The 22,813-nt window shown below is 36.8% G+C and overlaps 1 protein-coding gene across 8 annotated transcripts in view; it reads left to right on the top strand.

The window, feature by feature from the left end:
- Positions 1 to 22,813, top strand: part of PIKFYVE (phosphoinositide kinase, FYVE-type zinc finger containing) — a 73,181-nt gene that overhangs the window by 42,790 nt on the left and 7,578 nt on the right. For 7 of the 8 annotated variants that reach the window (XM_031451898.2, XM_064485043.1, XM_031451901.2 and 4 more), the window contains 19 exons: positions 153 to 279; positions 520 to 1,679; positions 3,363 to 3,463; positions 4,547 to 4,618; positions 5,283 to 5,454; positions 7,457 to 7,635; positions 9,259 to 9,372; positions 9,772 to 9,880; positions 9,981 to 10,135; positions 11,044 to 11,134; positions 12,202 to 12,262; positions 13,124 to 13,261; positions 14,073 to 14,193; positions 15,987 to 16,082; positions 17,644 to 17,727; positions 18,472 to 18,569; positions 20,216 to 20,380; positions 21,741 to 21,800; positions 22,494 to 22,670. In XM_031451898.2, coding sequence (XP_031307758.2) covers positions 153 to 279; positions 520 to 1,679; positions 3,363 to 3,463; positions 4,547 to 4,618; positions 5,283 to 5,454; positions 7,457 to 7,635; positions 9,259 to 9,372; positions 9,772 to 9,880; positions 9,981 to 10,135; positions 11,044 to 11,134; positions 12,202 to 12,262; positions 13,124 to 13,261; positions 14,073 to 14,193; positions 15,987 to 16,082; positions 17,644 to 17,727; positions 18,472 to 18,569; positions 20,216 to 20,380; positions 21,741 to 21,800; positions 22,494 to 22,670 — 3,280 coding nt within the window. The remainder of the gene's footprint in view (positions 1 to 152; positions 280 to 519; positions 1,680 to 3,362; positions 3,464 to 4,546; positions 4,619 to 5,282; positions 5,455 to 7,456; positions 7,636 to 9,258; positions 9,373 to 9,771; positions 9,881 to 9,980; positions 10,136 to 11,043; positions 11,135 to 12,201; positions 12,263 to 13,123; positions 13,262 to 14,072; positions 14,194 to 15,986; positions 16,083 to 17,643; positions 17,728 to 18,471; positions 18,570 to 20,215; positions 20,381 to 21,740; positions 21,801 to 22,493; positions 22,671 to 22,813) is intronic. The other variant, XM_064485044.1, reaches the window with a different exon arrangement.

Genomic DNA, 22,813 nt, shown 5'->3' with positions numbered 1-22,813 from the left:
AAGTAACTGTGTAGATCACTTGAAGTCATGATTATTAAAATTGAGGAAATTCATTGTGAGGGCATTTTCAAATGTTCTTATTATTTTTCCAGATTAAATTTACTAACAATTTTATTCTTCTCTAATTTGTAATATAATGTTCTGTGTTCCAGCAAGTTTTAGAACGAATCAGTCGGATGACCCAAGGTGATTTGGTAATGTCGATGGACCAGCTGCTTACAAAACCCCACCTGGGCACCTGTCACAAATTTTATATGCAGATGTTCCAATTGCCTAATGGTGAGTAATCTTCAGCATAGATTCACCTGAAACTGGGGAGCTGAGGAAATGAATAAACTCATCAGTGCTACGACATTTATTTAGTAGGACATGTCTATTAGCAGTGGTTAAATGAGGGCAGGCAACCATGGTCTTGCTTAAGGGTTTTTCTCTTGTAGATGTTAAGATGGTGAATTAATTCTGCCTGGACTTCTGGATCCCCACCTAAGCCTTCTTAACTTTGTGTTTGTTTATTTGTAGAACAAACCAAAACACTGATGTTTTTTGAAGGCTGTCCACAACACCTGGGCTGTACAATCAAGCTTAGAGGAGGCTCTGATTATGAGCTGGCTCGAGTTAAGGAGATCCTAATATTTATGATCTGTGTAGCTTATCATTCTCAACTAGAAATCTCCTTCCTCATGGATGAATTTGCTATGCCTCCTACATTAACACAAAACCCTTCCTTCCATTCTCTGATTGAGGGACAGGAGGATGAAGGGGCTGTACAAGAGCCGTTCAGCGGAAGTCCCCTCCCCCGGGAGCCTGACTTCCCTCCTGACTTTCTGCCCTCTGATGATAGTGGTTTGCTAGAATCAAGGATTCTGTTTGAGAAGGGTGACCAGGAAAATAAAAGCGTTCCACAGGATGTCGCCTCTTCGAAGCATCAAGAGTATGCTACAGCAGCTTGCCTGGCAGGTGCACCCTGTGCCCTCTTTCCTTCGGTACCAGAATCATTGTTGCCGCTCCACGTGGACGACCAACAAGATGCCATAGGCGGTGAACAGCCAGAGACTTTGCAGCAGACAGAGGAGCTCCAGGATCCCAAGAGCCAGATGAGAGCCTTCAGAGACCCTCTGCAGGATGACACTGGACTGTACATCACTGAGGAAGTTACCTCTTCTGAAGATAAACGAAAGACTTACTCTTTGACCTTCAAACAGGAATTGAAAGATGTGATCCTGTGTATCTCCCCAGTAATCACATTCCGGGAACCTTTCCTTTTAACTGAAAAGGGGATGAGATGCTCTACCCGGGATTATTTTGCAGAGCAGGTGTACTGGTCTCCTCTCCTCAACAAGGAGTTCAAAGAAATGGAGAGCAGGCGGAAGAAACAGCTGCTCAGGGATCTCCCCGGCCTTCAGGGCATGAATGGAAGTGTTCAGGCCAAGTCTATTCAAGTCCTGCCCTCCCATGAGCTAGTGAGCACCAGAATTGCCGAGCATCTGGGTGATAGCCAGAGCCTGGGGAGAATGCTGGCTGACTATCGGGCCAGAGGAGGAAGAATTCAGCAAAAAAATTCAGACCCTTTTGTCCATTCGAAGGAGGCATCAGGTACTTCAAGTGGCAAATCAGGAAGCAAAACTGAGGGTGATGAAGAGAAAGGGTTGATTACAAGTGATGCAGTGTGGTCCACAAAGGTGAGCAAGACCACTTTGGGTGCTTGTGTAAATTTAGAATGTGTTAAAAAACTGCTATGGCAGGGTAAAAAAATCAAACATGACAAATTGTGTGCAGATTTATTAAATAGTTCCTTTTTTTTTTTCAGTCTTAGATCTTTCGGTTTATATGTTGCTTTAAAATGTATGAAATAGGAGTTTAGTGTAATGAAACTGGGTTTTGAGGGTTTCAGGCTGAGCTCACAGTAAACTAGGAAGAGCTCTGAGGGTAGGGCATAGTGGGGAGCTACTTAAAATTTCTGGCAGGATGACTTGAGTGTAGTGTGATGATCCTCGATCCTTTTAATGGTAGTGAGCAGGAGAGTAAGAATTGGAAGCTTATTGTAGGAAATGGATGTGTTTTTAAGAAATGTTAGATGTATTTGTTTTTTTAACATAAAAACACTTTACATTATTATTTAACTATGACTGCCTTTTTACTTTTTAAACAGAAATTGAAGGCAAATTAAAGATTCATTCATGGATACATTATTGATAATGATGGTAATAAAACTAATGAATAAATCCGTCTCTAGATGAAGAAATGCAGTTGTTTAATAAAATAAGTAAGAAGATGTTCAGTTTCACTGGTAGGGAAGGATTAAATAATAATGGTGTACCGTTTTTTATTTACGAGATTGGCAAAAAGGAATGTGATAAGAGCTATGGTTAATGAGGCATGGAAAAATACTTCTAATAAAATTTACATAAACTTATATACATTTATCCAAGCTTATTAAAAGTGACGGGGAAGTCTTATAATTTCCATGAGTATGTGTATATTTTTGATTTAGGATTCCTATCTTTTATAATCTATTCCTGCAGAAATAAGTAAGCGTTTTGTTTAAGGATACTTATATTTTATGTAGGTACAAGGATGTTTACCAAAGCGTTATTTCTAATTGTTTGCTGTAAAAGGGATGACTTGGATCTCGTTTAATGACCTAGAGAGAGCCCATGATACACTTTCTAGTTTTAAAGAGCAAATTGTATTTTCATAGACGTAGCATCATCCCATTTTTATAAAAAGCAAAAATCACCTGTATATACTCCTGTGGGTGTTTTTGTGTGTGTATGTGTGTGAGCTAACGAAAGAAGTGCATGGTTTTTAACCATACAGTCAAATTTGTCAATTTGAGCGGTGGGGCAGCACCGAAGGAAGAGAAGCTTTATGTACTTCATGAACTTCTTCATATACCTCTGTACTATTTGAATTTCAGTAGAAACAGGTGTAACCTTTCTCGTGATCAAAAAAGGTAAAAAGTACAAATCAATAAATGCCTTAGAATTTAGATTTCTAGGTGTCTCAGATTGGTGTTATATCTAGCTATCAGTTCCGACTGTTTCATATTAAAGTAACTATTTACTTCCAGAATAATTTAATGCAGTTTCCTAAAAATAAAGCATATTTAAGAAAACAAGCTATTTGGACATCTGTTTGTATTTTTTAGTGTACTTAACTTTTTGGATTGCTTTACCCCAAACACTAACTGCTCTTCTTCCTTACATTTAGTTTCTTACAGTTTTAAGCCTTCCCTGGAACCCCTGTAGTGATGATAGGGGCTCTAATGATTGAGTGGAATGTGTTGGATGTTGGAGGCGGGCCTTGGGGTTGGAGTGCGTTACACCTTCCAGGTGCTCATCCGGGTGTTCCTTCTCTTCCAGGTGGACTGTCTGAACCCTGTCAACCACCAGAGACTGTGCGTGCTCTTCAGCAGCTCTTCTGCCCAGTCCAGCAATGCTCCCAGTGCCTGTGTCAGTCCCTGGTAGGATTCCTGCCCAGCACCCTCCCCGACCCTCCCACCCCCTACTGTTGTACTTAAGAACAGAATTCCAGCAACTTCGAAAGTTCAGCCACTAGGATCTGTTTTCTAGTTCATGGCATGCTGCTGGTCATATATAAATTGATGGAACTTTTAAACTTGTGAAATAAATATGAAATTTGTATTTATTCCCAGGTAGAAGTAAATGAGAGTACCTTAAGCAACAGTGAAAAGGATATGAGGGATGGAAGAGAAATTCGTAATAAAAAAAGTGAGAAAGTTGATACATAAGAGCTAGTTTTAAGCGTTTTGATGAGAACATGTGCAAAGTAGGCAGATTTTCTTTAGGTATCGTTTTTTTATAAAAGCAGCCTTTTACCTTTGAGTTTTAAAAGTACTGTAGAACATAACTGTTGTTTTTGGAGTACTTTCTAAGACAAAATGTATTCCATAGTGTAATTTTGGACACCAGAAACACTTCTGCCAGTGAGCTCAGGGATTCTTGAGCATCAGTTTGGCTCTAGCAGCTGGCTTGGGGCTGGGCCAGCCCTTAGGAATTTTCTCCGGGAGTTTAGATCAAGGCTTGAATAAGATGTGGGTTTCAACAGGGTATGTATAGCCGAAGTCTCTTATTTGTGGACATTTATAAGTTGGGTGTAAAGTTAGGAACTGGCTCTCCTGGAAGAGTATGAGCTGCTGTTCTTCGTGCTCAGTCACAGTGTGGACTGGAGAGCAGAGATGGGGTCCCATTTTATACTGACAGGGCTTAACGCTTTGTAGAGGAAACTTTTACTTCTTCCTAATTCAAATCAGTTTTACTCATTTAATACTAGAGTTTATGCATCTTGATTAAATAGTTTCATGAGATACTAATAGATTGGGAGTGGATACAGTGTGGTAGTGTGGCTAGTCCAAACCTGTTTTATCAGATGAGATAAAACCTGTTCTTTAACAATAAGAGAATATCAGCTGTTTTAATACTATATTATAAGCACATCTAACAGGTATCAGTGTGTAATCTTGTGAAATGTCTTGCTGGGTGGTAATTCTTAAGAGATGTTTCTAAGAAACAACCCTCTCTTTTAGGATTGTAACAATGGAATTTTATGGGAAAAATGACCTTACATTAGGAATATTTTTAGAGAGATACTGTTTCAGGTAAGAACCAAATTTCTCCTTGTGTTCCATTTATGCTGTTTTAATGCCCAGAAATTCAACCTAAAATATAAACATGAGTTAAAGCATTGTTGTGTGACCTGGATGTTCATGCCACATGTCAGGGTGTACCATACAATGAGTAATCTATTTCATATTCAACCCAGGATGTCTTCTCCAAGTCATTATTCACATCTTTGCCCATTTAATTACCCTGTAATCCCTAAGACTTTTTCAGGATGTTTGTATTTACAGTGATTCAAAGAGAAGCTAAGGAACCTCGATTTAAGCTTAGTGCTATCACCTGCCATGTACATGACAAAGAGCAAGTAATTTAATCTGTACCTGCTCCCTTTATAGGGAATAACAAGTTGCACAAATGTTAGGAGTTTTAATAGATAAAATGAGATGATGTTTTAGAAATGCTCTGTGAATAGAAGGTGCTTAACAAGTGGAAACTATCCCTGTGATTTGGTTGAAGGCAGATGTTCAGCTGCAGGCTCAGAGCAGGACAAGTGGTACCCTGTGGAGATTGTCCATTGGCCATCCTTACTCTAGAGAGAGATTGCTGCACTTTCTTGACAGTGGTTCTGATTAGCCAGTATTCACTATACGTGCTTCTTTGTTTTGTGGTTAATGTGAGGACTTTTTTTTTTTTTTGTCAAAGGCCTTCCTATCAGTGTCCTAGCATGTTCTGTGATACCCCCATGGTGCATCACATTCGACGCTTTGTCCATGGCCAAGGCTGTGTGCAGATAATCCTGAAGGAGTTGGATTCTCCAGTACCTGGATACCAGCATACAATTCTTACCTATTCTTGGTGCAGAATCTGCAAACAGGTAAGTATACCGTGTTGTTGTGATATTTCAAATAAAATAGCACCTATGTCTTTGTTTGTATAGTTCTTTTTGGGGGATGAGGGTGGTGTCAATTAGTTTGGATTTGTTATTGGTCATTGGGCTCTTATTTATTTTACCTCCTAGTGCTGTATGTTCCATTTAATGTTTGTTTCTTGAAGATTTCATTTTAGGATTTATCATCCATTATATAAAACATAAGTACCTTGTCCAATAAAATATATGGAGATTGTATTTTGACAGTTCTCAGTTATGTTTGTTTGCTCATTCAGTAAGCACTGGTATAGCACCACCTAGGTGCCAGGTACTGTACTAGACCCTGGGAATGAGAAAAGAACAAGGTATGGCTCCTCTCATCAGGAGACAGACTTGTAACAATAATTACAGTATGCAAGGGTGTTTGTGCAAGTTTGAGTCTATAGCAACATTTCTGTCTTAAGAGATACAGAGGAAACTATGTTTACTTGATCTCTTTTGGTTTACATATACATTCTTGAGGAAAGGACCATGTATTTTATTTCTTCTGTGTGCTTTTCTAACTCTGGAGGAAATTTTTGTGCCAATATTATGTTTTTTATATACACTTTTTATCCAGATTGTTTGCAGTGAGCAAGCGCCAAATTTAACTTCATTGTTATTTTAATTAGCTTGTTTTAAAGTGTGCTTTTGGAAGCACAAATGGGAATTACATATGAAATAACAGTGCAGTCTGTCAATATCTGTGGTTGAGGAGTGCAGAGTCAAAGGTGGTTCTTTCTGTGCTAGTAAACATACAGCCATGAAATCATTTCTTGTAATGATCGGTGTTTCTTTTTATACTTGGTCTTATAGGCCCTTAGTTCCTGGTAAATAGTTGGCGATATTTTGTTGTGGAATATGTGAATTTCTGTAGATTGACCAGTGAACTAGATGAATAATTAAAATTTGACCTGTATATCTTGCATGCTTGGTATATGCACTTTATTTTAAAACAAAAACTTCCACCTTTGAGCTTATGTTAGAAAGGAAAAGGTAAACAGTTATTGTTACACAGAAATGAAAACTTTCATGTGTCAAAAACATTCCATCTGTGACCAAACATTGATATACTTACCATTAAATTTCTATAAGCCATGATAATAGAAAAATGGGCAAAGGTCATGTTAAAGCACTTTAATACAAATGGCCAGTAGGCATGTGCAAATAAATTTTACTTGTTAGTAGTCAAAGAAGTACAAATAAAATAAGTGGAGTGTTTTTACTTATTTATTTTTAAAGAAGTCACATTTCAGATATTTATAATTCTGGAGATTGGTAGGGAAGTGGGGAAATTGATATTTTCAGATACTGTTGGAGATTGTGTAAACCAGTATACCTGTTTTGGGATACAGTATGGCAAAAAGTGTCAAAGATTGTATAAATGTTCATGTCCTTTGACCTACCAGTTTCCACTTTTATTGATTTATTCCAAGAAAATAATAATGGATATTTATAAGAGTATATATTTGTATGTATACACACATACCCACCCACCCCACACACATACAAGAAGTTCATCAAAATAAAGAAAAATTTGTAGTGTCTTAAATGTATCTCAGTAGGGATTGGTTAAATATGGACATACAATGGGGTACTCTGCAGCCATTAAAATCAAGTCGTAGAAGAATATTCTGTGCAGGAAAATATTTATGATATGTTGCTAAGTGAAAGAAAAAAAGGTTATGAAACTACTTACATAGAGCTTTTATTTATAAATGTACTAGCTATGCATATGTGGATTCATCATCTATGGAAAGAAAGCAGACAGTGTGTTGGTGGTGGTGGGATTATTGGCGATACAGCGCTCCTCAGCCATCCCTAACTCCACTCACCTCTAAACATTTTTCTCTTCCGGTTTTCTGCAGTCAGTATATACTAGATTTGTACTAAAAAAGAAAACACATTGTTTTTTAAAAAAGAGATTTTCAATACGTGATTAGAGATAACAATTTATGCTGACTTTCAGGTAACACCAGTTGTTGCTCTTTCCAATGAGTCCTGGTCCATGTCATTTGCAAAGTACCTTGAACTTAGGTTTTATGGGCACCAGTACACTCGTAGAGCGAATGCTGAGCCATGTGGTCATTCCATCCACCATGATTATCACCAGTATTTCTCCTATAACCAGATGGTGGCATCTTTCAGGTAAGAAGTCCGAGCGACCCTGTGCACGATCACATACTCCTGGGAAGGCGTTACAACATTTCTGCTATTACTAATTTGTGGTGTGTGTTGTTCTCCACCTTCACCTTTTCAAATGCAGAGGGTCATACTCTCTGCAAAAAGCTTTCAGTGTTATTGTTTTATTGACTCCTTTAAGAAATAAGTATTGTTATTACCCTCACTTAGAGAGCTTATAGCTCACAAATAGAGCTAGCAAGGAATGAGTCCTCATATGAACTAGTAGATTTGCTACTACAAGTGTTGCACTTAACCAATGTTTTTGCTTCTAAGAGTTTGTCAGAATTTTTGCTAAGACATTACTTAGTGTAAGGATAATCAGATATTATAGAGCTAAAATCACTCGTTCAAAGATTGGGTAGTTACACTAGTATTAAATGATTTGAGAAAGCCTTCAGGCTCTTTCTTCAAAATACATCCAGAATCTGGACACATCTCACCACCTCTCCCACTACCACTCTGGACTGAGTCTCTCTTATCTTTCACTGGATCATTGCAGTAACCTTGACCCTTTTCCCTTTGGCCTTGCCCCCTGCAGCCTGTTCTCCACACAGCAGTCAGAGTGATCCTGTTATATGCAGATCAGCTCAGGCCACTCTTCTACTGTAGACCCTTCCATGGGTGTCTGTTTCACCCCGAGTGAAAGCCAGAGTCTGTTGACAAGCCTCTAAGCCCCTACGTGCTCTGGCTGCTTACCTTCTGCTGCTCTGCCCTCGCTCACCGGGCTGCAGCCTCGCTGGCCTCCTGGCTGGGCCTCACTTCTGCCACGTGGGCTCCTACCTGGGAGCCTTGCACTTGCTCTTGCCCCTCTGAGCTGTCTGCTCCCACACATCCGCCTGCTTTTCCTTACTTCCTGTGGATCTTTGTTCAAATTTCTCCTAGCAGTCTTTGCCTCATTTTCCTGCTTTGTTTTCCCCTGTAGCACTTACTGTCTGATGTAAAATGTATTTTAAGTATTTATTTGTTTTTATTTATTGCCCAAATCTTGTTATTCCTGAATCATGAGGGCAAGAATTTTGTCCGTTATTCAGTGCTGTATCCTCAGCACCTAAAATAGCATCTGACACATAATAGGTCCTCAGATATTTGTAATCGAACCCTGTTACCTATTTTAAGCAAGAGCTGTTAATCATGAACCTAGGGCCTAAGTGGGATATAGCATTTAGTAGACAACATAAACTTCAGGTGGGAAAGAAACTCAGGAAGAATCCTTGGGAGCTGAGAAGGTAGTGAATACCAGCGTCTGAGCTAATTGTAGGAAGGAGTCCCTCTCCTCGTTCATAGAGGTTTATATCCCAGTCATTTTTGTTTTTAAAGCACAGAAGGGTGGCCTTGAGGGATAAATGATGACATCACAGTGCGGGGATAAAACAAACAAAATAACATCTATTTAAAACTGGGGAGAATATTTATAATGGTTGATGAAGTTGTCTTCAATATTTTTATGATTGTTTTAAGATGCCATTTTATAGAAACTTCATGATATCTTATACCTCATAGGATTTAGTTGACCATCGTGATACACTTCTACTCAAAATACTAAACTATTTTCCACTTTTCTACTATTACTTGTATTTTCTCTTTCAGTTATTCTCCCATTCGGCTTCTTGAAGTATGTGTTCCGCTTCCCAAAATATTCATTAAACGTCAAGTCCCATTAAAAGTGTCCCTTCTTCAGGATCTGAAGGACTTCTTTCAAAAGTAAGTTTTATATTCTTTGATCATCTTTTTTTGTTTGTTTAGTACTGCCTGCAATCTAAACTATTTTAAATATCAGATTTGTTTATTTAGCTTTCTTTGAAAACAGAAATAACCATATTTTTCTAATTGTATGTTATACATACCTGATGTAAAAAAGCAAAAATGTAGATAGTGCATAAAAGTATTTAAAAAAAAGGTCAAACCCTCTCAGGCATAACAACTATTAAAATTTTGATGTACGTCCTTTCAGGTCTTTTTTGTTCTACAAAATTGAATGTGATTCTTAACTAGAGAAGACATAGTTAAATTTTGTGTGTGACACTTTTGTGAGATTAGAAACTTTGATTCCAAACTTTGATTTTCTAAAGTGTTTAGTATTTTTTATGTTTATATTGTTAGAGTTTCACAGGTATATCTTGCTGTTGATGAAAGACTTGCATCTCTGAAAACTGATACATTTAGCAAAACAAGAGAGGAAAAAATGGAAGATATCTTTGCACAAAAAGAGGTAATTCATTTCTCTGACAGGAACCCCAGAGTTGTGAACTCGTTGGAAGTTCCTTTCGAGGGCTTCTTAGATTGCTGGCGTGGTTTCTGTTCCTCTGTAGATGGAGGAAGGCGAGTTCAAGAGTTGGACTGAGAAGATGCAGGCGCGGCTCCTGTCCTCCTCCATGGAGACCCCTCAGCAGCTGCAGTCGGTCTTTGAGTCGCTCATCGCCAAGAAGCAAAGCCTCTGCGAAGTGCTGCAAGCCTGGAATAACAGGTGTGACTTGGCAGCCTGGTATTTCTTTCATATGATTGCAAAATTTGCTCTCCTGTGAGGTTTTTGATATGAGTGTCCTTATTAATTACGGATTTTTCATTTTACTCTCAAGTGGTAGGAATTTTTATTTTTATCACCACTACCACCCCCCATCTCTTTTCATCCTTTAAGGTGTATATGCTAATATTTGAGTAACTTGTGAAGGTTAAAAAACAAAGCTGAGAGTAGCTTTCAGTGCTGCTTCGAATACCTACAATGTGTGTGCTTACTGAGATTAGTATGCCGTGGAGGGATCATTGTTTTTTAGGCCAGGACTTTGAACTCCACTATTTTGTGTATCTTACACCTTTATTTAAATATTTTATGTTAGGAAATATTTCCCTTTAATGCTTATTTAAAAGTTCAGTTAGATCATCGTAACTTTTTTATTGAACACTTGGATTATGCTAGGCACTAAGTAAGGCACTAGACAGACATTCACTCTTTTATTTCATTTCGAGTCCTCCAATGTATGTATACTGATTCCACGTTACAAAGGAGGAAACTGTGGCTCTAGGAGACTAAAGGATTTGCCCAAGTTACACAGCTGTTAATTCCAGAGCTGGACTTTGAGCCCAGGCCCATTGGTCTTTAACAAGCGTGTTTTTTAATGTTATGTTGTGCTGACTCATAATAACTTGCTATTTTTTAATAACTATAGTCATGTCAGTAACAACTGACTGATTAGAAATAAGACAGAAATTTAGTCTTACTTACGTACAGTTTTTAACATCTGTGACAATTCAAAGAGGAAAATCTAATTATTGTGGTTTCAAAGCTATAAGGAGAAAATTTATAAACATTATTTGGGATATTAGAAACAAAACCGTATTCTTCTTCACCCCCCAACCCCTTTTCTTTAACTGTAGGTTGCAGGACCTTTTCCAGCAGGAAAAGGGTAGAAAGCGGCCTTCAGTTCCTCCAAGTCCTGGAAGACTGAGACAAGGGGAAGAAAGCAAGGTACTAAAATGCAGTTTTGTCTTGGGGCCTTCACTGATATAAATAAAATAAATTTCTCTTATGACATTCAGAAGTGGTAGTTTGACACATACTCTATTAATAATATGAGAGTTTTTCATTTTGAGGTTATAAGATTTCAAAGTGATGTGACTTGGATTAATTTTTTTATATTAGCCTGAAATAAAATATAATTCATTTGTTTGAAACATTTATCAAAAACTACTGTCTACTGGCATCACTGAGGACAGCATCACAGTGGCAGTGAGTGCAATAAAGGAGAAGTTGTGATGCTAAGGGAGTGGATGATGGAGGGAGGTCTCTCTAGTATGGTGAGCAAATCACAGAACATTCTAAGCAGTGATCTAAGAAATGCCTTTATAATGAAATTGTACACAAGGCTGATAGTCATTTTAAATATATCTTATCTATGGATAATGGGACTTGAGAAAGTCCAGTGGATAATAGAAGATTACTAGGCTTAATGGATAATCATAAGTAGTTCTTAGATGCTTTAAAGGGTCTGGGAGCTGCTGTTCAGAGCAATATTCTCCAAGTGTAGTTCAAAGACCCCCAGGGTTCCAAGACCATTTCAAGGGCTTTGCAAGATACCCTTTTTTCAACTATATATCTGTGTGAGGCTGGACTTTCTTTATATACTTCGATCATAATAATATAGCTCAACAGATTAAAAACAGAAGTTAGAGAGAAATTTAAGCTAGGTATTAAAGTATTTGTACAAGTATAAAACATTTCAATGTCACTCTTACCAATTGTTTTTTAGAAAATATTTTAAATTAAAATATGTTATGTATGTTAATATGTGGTGGTTTTATTATTATTTTTAAGTGAATTAGTGCATGTTCTAACATTTTTTTCAGTTTTAGTTCTAATAAGGTAAAAATTAAAAGGTATAATCCACATAAACGAACGCTATTTGTGTCTTAATAATTCTTAAAAGGTTGAAAGAACTGTCCTGAGACCAAAATGTTTAAGATTCACTGGGTTAAAAAAATTTTTTAGTGTTATTTTAATGCTTCCTTAAGAACAAAGTATTTACTCTTCTACAGATAAGTGCAATGGATGCATCTCCACGGAATGTTTCTCCAGGGCTTCAAAATGGAGAAAAAGGTTGGTACTTGAGTCTGGTCATCACTTGTCATTGAATTTAAAGACATTTCTTAGTCTATAAGTTGTTTTTAACTGCTAATTTTGAGAACTTTTTTCTGATGCAATTGTTCACATACTTTTTTTCCTTTCCTGTAGGGCATTTGTAGCACTGTCAGTTTAAGACTATCATAAAGTACATTGCATAAGATAAGTTAGGATGTAGAAATACACAATAGAGAAGTCCGCTTTTAGAGGAAGAACAAAAAGACAAAAGAAAACTGAATTCCTGTTTCGCTTGTTCCAAAGTCAACTCTTAGGTTTCATAGCAAAAATCTTACGGAGTTTAAATAATATTTTTATATCACTAAAATATTTTCTACACTTAAGATATTTTTTTCCTTAGTATTTTATTGAATAACTTGGTGCCATCCTAGAAAATGTGTAAGAAAATTTACTTATCTTTGTAGAGAAAGAACTCAACTCATCATTCTTGAAATTTTTCTTTTATAATTAAGTGAATTTCCCCCCTGAGAATAAGCATGAGTTTTTTTTTCCCCAGTAGTGTCATAATTTCATTCCCTATTAATTTGAATGAACTAATATTTAGGTAGGCATTGTGGTCGAGTGCAAAGATTGGATAGGAGCCGGAATTGGTTGCCAGTCACAGTGCAAGATCTAATTGTGGTCAGGTCATATACCCTGCCTGGATTTTTGTATCCATTTTTAAAATATGCACTAAAATAATCTACATAACTTTTAAGAAGCTAAAATTCTTTGGTGTCTGAAGTAGAAATATGAGTTGGCATTTAAAAAACATTACTATTAGGTAGAAATGGACATAATGTTTTTAAGTGACTCATTTAAGGCTGTGTTTTTCTTTAGAGGACCGCTTCCTAGCCACCCTCTCCAGTCAGGGGTCCACCAGTTCCCCCCACCTCCAGCTGCCCACTCCTCCCGACACCGCACCTGAGCAGGCGGTGGGAGGGCCCCCCGACCTTGATACTGCCAGCAGTTCCGAAGGTACGGTTCCAGTCACTTTCACTGCACTTCATGCAGAAGAGACAAGCACTCTGAGTGCTTTGACACAATGCTTTCTTATCCCTTAGGATTTAAAATTTTTACGTATTGAAAGTGCTCTTTTAGTTTTAGCTTTTTATTATATCCCTTCTTCAGTTGCATTACTTGACGTGTAAATATTTCAGTAAAATAAAATGTTACTCAGCTTCATCTACTTTCTGGGGATATTACTTCTTAAGTCCCCTAAAGCACATGATTACTGCCTTGTAAGAAAGTAAGAGAAATTGCAGCCATTTCTCCAACAATAAATATTTGTTTCACTCATAGCAAATTTATGCCTTGCTTCTCTCTTGCTTTCTGTTTAAGCAGCAACTACCTAATTGTAGTGTAAACTTTAAAATTGCAGTTAAACTCAGATGTAATAGCCACAGTGCACATAATTGAGTTGAAGTGGCAACATGAACAGCTGTGACTAAGTTCACGCATGCTTGAGCAGTGGTCTCACCATGGCTGCTGCCTGGCCCTGCGATGGTAAGAGTCCATCGACTGCAGGATGATCTCAACTTCGAAGATGTTGAAATGCAAAAAAAAAAAAAAGAACCCCTTGGGGTTAGTGCTGTGTATGTTTGTTTATTGCTTCCTGTTTCAACCTATAATAGTCATTATTCCTAGATCAGAAATCTTATACCCTAATTGGTAATTACAGTGTGCATATGTCCATGTTCCATAAAGGAAAAGAAATATAGTTGACACTATATACTTTTTTTAGTTCCTCCTGAATATTAACATGTAAGTAGAATATTTTTCATCCCAGATGTGTTTGATGGTCATTTGCTGGGATCTACAGACAGCCAGGTGAAGGAAAAATCAACCATGAAAGCCATCTTTGCAAATTTGCTTCCAGGAAATAGCTATAACCCTATTCCATTTCCTTTGTAAGTATTATAAAAGCCAGTGGCTGTTCGGTGGTTTTATTTTCACTTTATTAAAAAAATCTCTATAGCACAGGGAACTATATACAGTATCTTGTAATAACCTATAATGGAGCAGAATAAAAAAAAAGAATGAAAACCTTTTTGGATAGATTTACTCTCTTCATATTTAAATGTGTTTGTTTAACTGTATATATGTATTTCTCAATCCTAAATTATGCTTCATCATAGTAAAAAAATGTCTTTTGGTATAATATAATTTGTAGAACATGTAATCATTGTATAGTAGATGAGTGGATGAAAAAAGCATTAACTAATATTGCTTAATGCTTAAGATTACTGGTTCTGAAAAGAACTACTTATATATGTTTTTTGAAGATAGACTGCTACATCTATTCACCTCATCATCTTAAAAACATATTGATGATTGTATATGAGGATATTACCCAAAAATTTACTGAGACATGGTGCTTTTAATTTTAACAGTGGTAATGAAATATAATGACCCATGTAAGTTTTCATGTGATTTTGTTTGTACTGGGCTCACTCAGAGTAGGAGAAAACAGGCTGGCTGTGAGAGTTTATTTTTCTTCCGCTGGTTGACCTGTTTGGCTGTCAGATGCTGTACTTGTTACAGTGGTACAAGTGTATCCAAAAGGTGGACAGTTGTTAATAAGGATTTTGTTCTCTTGACTTATGTCTTTATTTATTCAGTCAACGTTTAAACTTATCGAGCACCAGCTCTGGTACCCCAGGATATAGAACACGACTAGAAAGGAAAGATCCCTGCTGTCAAGAGCTCACAGTTCTGGGGAGGAGACAGATAGAAACTCACACTATAGTATATGATGCATTCTGTGACAGCAGACTATAAAAGTTTCCTGTTTTCTATGCTTCAGACTTGAATATCTTGTTGCTTGACTGGGTTTTTGTCCCTCTTGTCTGTGGCCTTTGCACATGGCCTTCACTTTCTTCTTAGTCATTAAGCCCTCTGCATTCTTTCTCAGGAAAACTTTACCAGACCCTTCCCCAAGTTCTCTGCCCCAAACAGATTAGGACTCTTTATTATGTGCTCTCAGGATTTTCTCAGGACACTTGTCACAGAAGGTCATTTAATTTATTTGTAGGATTATGTGTTTCCTTACCTCACTGTACTGTAAACTGTACCATGCCTATTTTTCACCACTGTATTGTTAACAACTTACACGTATTAGATGCTTAGTAATAGTTTTCTTGACATTGTGTTTCTGGCACATTATGGGCAGTAAATGGCTGTTGCTCAAATGAATGAATGCTTCCATAGAGGGTTTAGGATGGAAGTCAGGGAAGCAAGATTTGGGCTGAAATGAAACACCATTGAGTTTTCATGTGGTGATAGGAGAGCAGCTATTGGTCTAGAAGTACATTTCCACAATTTCTAGAAGACTTTTCAAGCTTATAGTAGAACAAAGTGTTTTACACTTCTGCTGTTCATTGTATATGTTTTTTGAGATGAATATGGCCCAAAATCTTGCTGGTGTGAAAAGCTTTGTTTGGAGTGATGAATCCAGAACCATCTGCTTTAAAAAACAATTCTGATAATTTTCAGTTACCTTCAAAAACTTTCTGTTGATATATTCTCCTTGGCTGTTTGTTGGAGTTCTGCATACATTTTGGCTTAATTATATTCCTGTAATTGTGCATTATTTAGTTAACTTAAAATTGTCCTGAGACTTACTTGTAATAGTGCTGTGTGGTGTGTATACGTGATTTTCTGCTAATTTTGTTCTTATTTATGTACTTAAACATTTGAACAGTGATCCAGATAAGCACTACTTAATGTATGAACATGAACGAGTGCCCATTGCAGTCTGCGAGAAGGAGCCCAGCTCTATCATTGCTTTTGCTCTCAGGTATTATTCGTGGGACTTTTCTACCTATGGTTGTATCTTTATGTTTTATGTGCATTTGTTAATTGCCATTTTCTTGAGATCTGTCGCATAGAGTAGAACAAAATACAAGTAAACACAAAGTATTAAATGTAAGTTAAAAAAATATTCTTTGGGCTTGACAGCTTATTCTCTTTGTATCTGAAAATATACTCTTTACCCAAATAATAACAAGATGACTCTTAAGCAAGCTCCTAATGATTCCATTTTCTAGGCAAGCTATTTGCTAATCCTTGTATTCCCTAGCCATTCTCTGTGTTGTATTGTGTATCCATTGTATCCCTTCCTTTGATTTACTTATTAACATAATACTTGGAACGTATTTGCCTTATGTCATCTGAATATCTTTTTTGTATTCTTCATTCATTTCCTTCCTGCTTCCCACACATAGCAGGTAAAGTTTCCTCACTGAAAGAAATGCTGTTTCTATGCCTCGACCTATTTACATGCCCACAGTTACCATGTGTCTTAAAGAAGGACCCCTCTTTAAAAATATTTATGTATCATGTCTAAAAGGACAAAGTTCTGTAATCTTAATGGTGTCTTGGCAGTGGTAGAAGCTAGTTTAAGTAAAATCTAAGATGTTTAATTAAAAAACATTTTTTTTCCTGTTGGAAGAGATTGAAATTTTATACTTTTTAAAATATTGGTTACAAGTTGTCCATTTATTCAACAAATATTTGAATGTCCACAATATGTGCTATGCTAGGTATTGGATATACAGACATAAACAAGATAGATTTTTAGGCCTCAGCATTTATGGAGTTTAGAGTAACTTACTATTTGGATAATGAGGAATGATTTTCCTTTAGAAGGTTCCATATGATAAACTTGTAATCTTTGTCTTTTGGTGTTTATGAAGCTAGTATTTGCTTCTCAGTCTATCGCTTAGTCACATCACAATTTAATAGGCAAGAAAGGCAGGAAAGTCAACCAAGTCAAACATATTTTGTAAAACTAAGAAGGAAGTTTTCTAGTTGAGGTCACCTTTTTCTAGTATCTTGGAAAAATGGTACACCCTAGGATGCTTCTCTTACTCCATAACATCTGATTTACCTAAATCAGAGCTCCCAGACTGCTAGTCCAAAAGTTGGAGTTTTTTAGTCAGTGCAACATAAAAAAAAATTTTTTTTCTTGAAGTTCAGTACCTTGAAGTTGAAAAGCATGCTCAAGTTCCTTTCCTCTCCATTATACTCAACCCTGAAATGTCACGCTTTTAAGTTAGCTGTTTAACCCCTGAAGGCATTTGAACTAAATGTGAGTCTGTAGGCCTTCACAGTCATTGTTTAGGATATTAAACCCTAGTTGGTGTGTTCGGTTGTGTTTTGTATTATTTTCTGTGAGGACACAGACCTTCTTCATGAAGCTTCTAACTTGATAACTTTTGTTACTTAACTCAAATGTATTTAATTGTTGACACTTACAATGATTGCATTTCTATAATACAAAGCTTATTCTAAAGCATATGATTTATTTTAAAAGAAGACCTTAACGTTTAACATATTTCAACCTGTTCTACCCTAAGTTGTAAAGAATACCGAAATGCCTTAGAGGAATTGTCCAAAGCCACTCTGCGGAGCAGTGCTGAAGAAGGGCTTCCACCAAACAGGTGATCCGTGATTAAGTAGCATCTATTTCAGTTGAGCCATGTCAGCATTTTCTAAGTCCTTCTACTTCAGTTTTATTGTAGCTTATTATAAATGTAAAAGTTTCTAGAATATAGTCAATGGCACTCATGTTTTAGCCAATAATAGATAGAACAAAATTCAGGTATAATAGAAAGACCTTAAAAAGCCCCTCAGGATACAGTTTTCTGGTAATTGTCTTAGAGTTTCAGTGTCTATTGCAGATTTAAACTTGAACATTCTAAATTCTCTTTACTGTTTTCACTTTAAAAATAGTGACTTGTGAAATTAGTAAACTACTACTTGACCTTGTAAAGTATTTGTGAATTTTGCTTAATAAAGATCCTAATAGTTAAGAAACAAAACAACCCCCCTCACCAGTTTTTAAGGATGTTCAGTATTTCAGATGTTTTGACACATTATCATAATTGTTGGACTTATGGGTACTAATGTAGCTCTGATGGACTTGAGAAAATTTTAAGAGCCTATACTTTTGTATATTTTTTCATACATTTTCATAGCTTTAACATTTTGTTTTTCTTAAGTCCAGTAGACATTTCAGGACCTTTTCTTCCACGCTGCCCTGTGTTTATATAAATTATGAATCAATGTCTGCCATTGTGGGTGGGGTTAGGAGGGGAGTAGATTAATGGAGGAATGGGAGGACTTGCTATTTTGTGTCTGGATCATATAAAGCCAACTTTTTTTTGTTTTGTTTTTCATTTTAGTACTTTAGACAGCAGACCAAAGAGTAGCAGCCCTATTAGATTACCTGAGATCAGTGGAGGACAGACAAATCGTACAGCAGAAGCAGAACAACAACCAAGTAAGATTACAAATGGAGAAATAGTTACTAGTTTTGTTCATAATTGTGGTTTGAAGAAGAAAACACATTAAATAAGAAATGCCATTTGCCAAGAGTTTACTATTACTTCTGGTCTTTGAAATATAGTATGGATGTCAAATTTTTGTCTGTGTTCTTTTATACATATTTTGCTGTCCTTTGATTCTTACCTTAAGTTTATAGAGTTTGAAACTCATAGGTCCTTGCAAAAAGAAGCAGGATCTGCCTTCCTGGCTAGAGCTTTCAGTTTAAAGCACACAAGCTAAGAAATATGAACAGCAACTTTTTGGCTTGTTTGTTTCTGCAATATTGTTGGCACTGCGAAAAGAACTTTTCATGTAACATCTCCTTTAATCCCTCCAATGACCCCATAAGAGTTATTTGACTTATCTCCAGTTTTCAGAGAGCAAGTTCAGACTTTGGTTAAGCGGTGTGCTCAAGGTTACACAGGTACTGGGGAGCTGGCATTTGAACTTGGGTCTTTTTGACCTTGTTGGTTAGGAATATTCCCTCCAAGTAACAGAAGACTCAAGTGACTCTTGGGCCTTAAACAAATGACAGCTTATTTTTCTAAAATAGCAATGTCTGCAGGTGGGCAGTTGTTGGCATTGGTTCAGCTACTCAGTGTTGCCATGACAACATATGAGTAGTTTCTCTGTAATTCTCTTAAGTTTCACTCATGGTTAAAAATGTCCCACTTAATGTTTGCATTTGAGGCAGAAGGCAGGGACAAGCTGCAGCTGTGCCCTTTTATTAGGAAACGCCCGTCCTCCTTCATTCTCATTGGTTAGAACTGAGTCTCATGGTCACGCTTTCCTGCAAAGCAGACTGAGAATGTGGTGAGCAGATTGTCCTGGCTGGCTTATACAAATCATGATTCTTTTCCTGGGGCTCTACACGTTGCTGCCCCAGGAAAACACAGTGGGAGTTCTGTTAGCAAGGAACAAGGTGGGATTGGATAGTAAGGAGGCCATAATGGTGTCTGCCACCCTAAGTAAGCACTCGATGATTGACAGTTGATGTGGATTTTGTAAACTGTAAATGTACAAGGTTAGACTTATACATACTAATGACATGATGAAGCTCAAAGCTAAGAAGAAAATATAGAGCATGCTTTAGTAATATTTTTGGTCATCCTGTACTACTTATTTTTTAAAAAGTGCTAAAACTGAAATTGTATATTTTACTGTGTTAAAATATTGAAACACAGATGATATAAATATATTACCTTTAAACCCTTACAGCTTATTAAACTGTTTTGTGTTAGTTTAATTAACTGTAGTGTAATACTGTAAGAACCCAGCCCTAGCTTAATCTTGTTGCTTAACATATTATGACAGCCTTGGAAAGATATTTTTTAAAGGCTTTCTATATAATTTCTCACATTTTGATATATAGCTAATCTGAGCATTGCTCTTCTTCTATGTTTCTGATAATAAAAGTGCTTGACTGCCCTGCCCTCAACCCCATAAAACATGTGGAATGATAGTCTATGCAAATGAAAGTATCATTGTTACTCATATTTATTACCCTCATATAATGGTTACTGCTAACAAAGGGATGAGTTGAAAATTTTTATTTTTCCACCTGCAGTGACCTGCACTTAATATGTTACCTCTTATTTTTAGCCAAAAAGGCTTCTGGAATGTTGTCCTTCTTCCGAGGGACAGCAGGGAAAAGCCCTGATCTCTCTTCCCAGAAGAGAGAGACCTTACGTGGAGCAGATAGTGCTTACTACCAGGTTGGGCAGACGGGCAAGGAGGGGACGGAGAATCAAGGCATTGAGCCTCAAGGTGTGTTAAAGGAGACCAAATGTGCTTATTCTAGGCTTTGATTTACCTCTTTTAGTTGCCTGTGTTCCTCATGGCTTTAAGTAGTTGCTTCTACTGCTGAAACCAGAACATTCCCTCTCTTCTCACACCTCAGTGGGGTAGAGCGGAAAAAGCATGGCGCTTGGAGAATCCAACTGGTTTCAGATGTCATTGCCGTCACTTACTGTGTAGTGGTATTAGAAATCCTTACTTTTGGTACCTGTAAAGTGGCAAAAGCAATGTCTTCCTAGGTTTACTGAGGACTGAGTGATGTTACACATGTGAAACATCTCGCTGTGTAGCTCACAGGATATTCAGATGTTTTCATTTCACTACCTCCTCAGACGGTTCCTTTCTTTACCAGTCTTGGTAAGGTTGAGGCTATTGAAACCCAACTTCATTTTTATATTTAAAAAATGTATCTACCTGACTGTATTTGAACGCAGGGTTAGACCAGGAGTCAGCAAACTATGCTGACCTGTTTCTATGAAGCTGTGCTGGAGCACAGGCACACCCATTCACTTACTTATTGTCTGGCTGCTTTTGCTCTATATTGGCAAGTTGAGTAGTTTCAACTGGGCAAAATACTTAACCACCTGGCCTTTTACAGAAATAGTTTGACAACCCCAGGGTTAGATCATGAATTAGTAGTTTAAAAAATAGGAACTGCATGAAAAGTTTTCATTAGTAGTTATGTGTTTAGTATTCTACAGGCTGCCATTGGACTGTGATCCTTAGGAGGCATTGGTGCTTCAAAACAATTTTTTTTGAAATGTGAAACTTAGAGAATGACTTGTTCTTCTTTCTAGATGTTAAAATATATTACAAATCTACAGTAATTAGAGTGGATCTGGCAGAAGATCTGCCAGACAAATCAAATAAAAAAAAAGCTCTGAAGTAGACAGTAATGTATTTTATATGTTGTACAGATATCTTAGTATATGATAAAGAAAGCATCTCAAACTGTTGGGGAAGCATTATTCCATACACAGGGAAAACTGGTCATAAACTCTGGCAAAGGAGTGATGGGAAGCTGTGATGTAAGAGCTGAGTTAGTCTATTGCTATCATAAGGATTACTTAAATATAAGAAAAACTATTCTTCAATCTGAATTCTCTGATTGTTAATCTAAAAATTGATCTTTCAAAAGGTACATACATTTTTATTATAATAGTTGACACAGTTAGTTGTGTCCCAGTGCTTGCTTGAGAGTGACTTGACTAGGCTAATAGGGGTTGACTTGTTAGTTTTTATTGTTGTATTAGGGGAAAAAAGAACAGAAAAAATGAACTGATAACTATCTAAAACTTTGGCTTTACTAACAATTTTAAACCTTTTTTAGATGAAGTAGATGGAGGAGATACACAGAAGAAACAACTCACAAATCCTCACGTGGAGCTTCGTAAGTATGAGATCAGTACCTTTGGTTTGTGGATCGGGGCTATAATTGAACAGACTCCATTATTTGAAGCTTTAGCTTCATACTAGATAAATATCCTGTTTCTTGAAATGAATTTTAAATCTGTGTGCTGATGAAGTTTTGTTTCATCTAGATTTAGTTTATAAATTACATTATACATTATTTAATTTAGAAAGGAATTTATAAATTGAAATTATAATATAATTTATACATTACAATTTGAGTAAATGTCTAATGTTCAAATAATTACTTAGTGTAATTTAGAGTCACAGAGTCTTGACAAAAGCATTTATAATTGTGTCTGTGCATGTGAGTGCCAAAAATTTACCATCTAGAATAATATCACATACGGTAAAATTTAAGATGTAAAAGTACAATGATGAAAATACAGTAATCAGCATAAAATTAGAGATGAGTCTATTTTATGTTTGATTTTTCTGTAAATATGTAAGGGTGGCCATAAGGATGCTGTCTAATCCTCCCTGAGGATAACTTTAACAGATACGATTAACAGGGAGGTGGTAGACTTCACCTGAGAAATGCTATCATGGAGAAAATAAAATGGTTGCATTTGGTGGGTGTGGTGAGCAGGCAAGAAGGAAAAGGAAAAGGTATTTCTGATTCATAAAAGCTTTTATTTATTCATTTATTTATTTAAAACCCTTTTGTTTATAGAATTTTCTGATGCCAATGCCAAGTTTTACTGTCGGCTGTACTACGCGGGAGAGTTTCATAAGATGCGAGAAGTGATTCTGGGCAGCAGCGAGGAAGATTTCATTCGTTCCCTGTCTCACTCTTCGCCATGGCAGGCCCGGGGAGGCAAATCAGGAGCTGCCTTTTATGCAACTGAAGGTGAGTCTTTTTAATCTTCTACTCCTTTAAGCAGTATCCATCTTTTTCCCTCAGATAATTTGTGAATCCCTTGAAGTGAGGTAATATGGTACTGACAATTGGGAAACAAACTTTTCTGTTTTTCTTTGTGTGCTTGAGAGGAT

Source organism: Camelus dromedarius, chromosome 4, assembly GCF_036321535.1.
Source record: "Camelus dromedarius isolate mCamDro1 chromosome 4, mCamDro1.pat, whole genome shotgun sequence".
NCBI classification, from domain to species: domain Eukaryota; kingdom Metazoa; phylum Chordata; class Mammalia; order Artiodactyla; family Camelidae; genus Camelus; species Camelus dromedarius.
The sequence above is the reverse complement of the archived record's forward strand: the minus strand, read 5'-3'. Positions and strand labels throughout refer to the sequence as shown.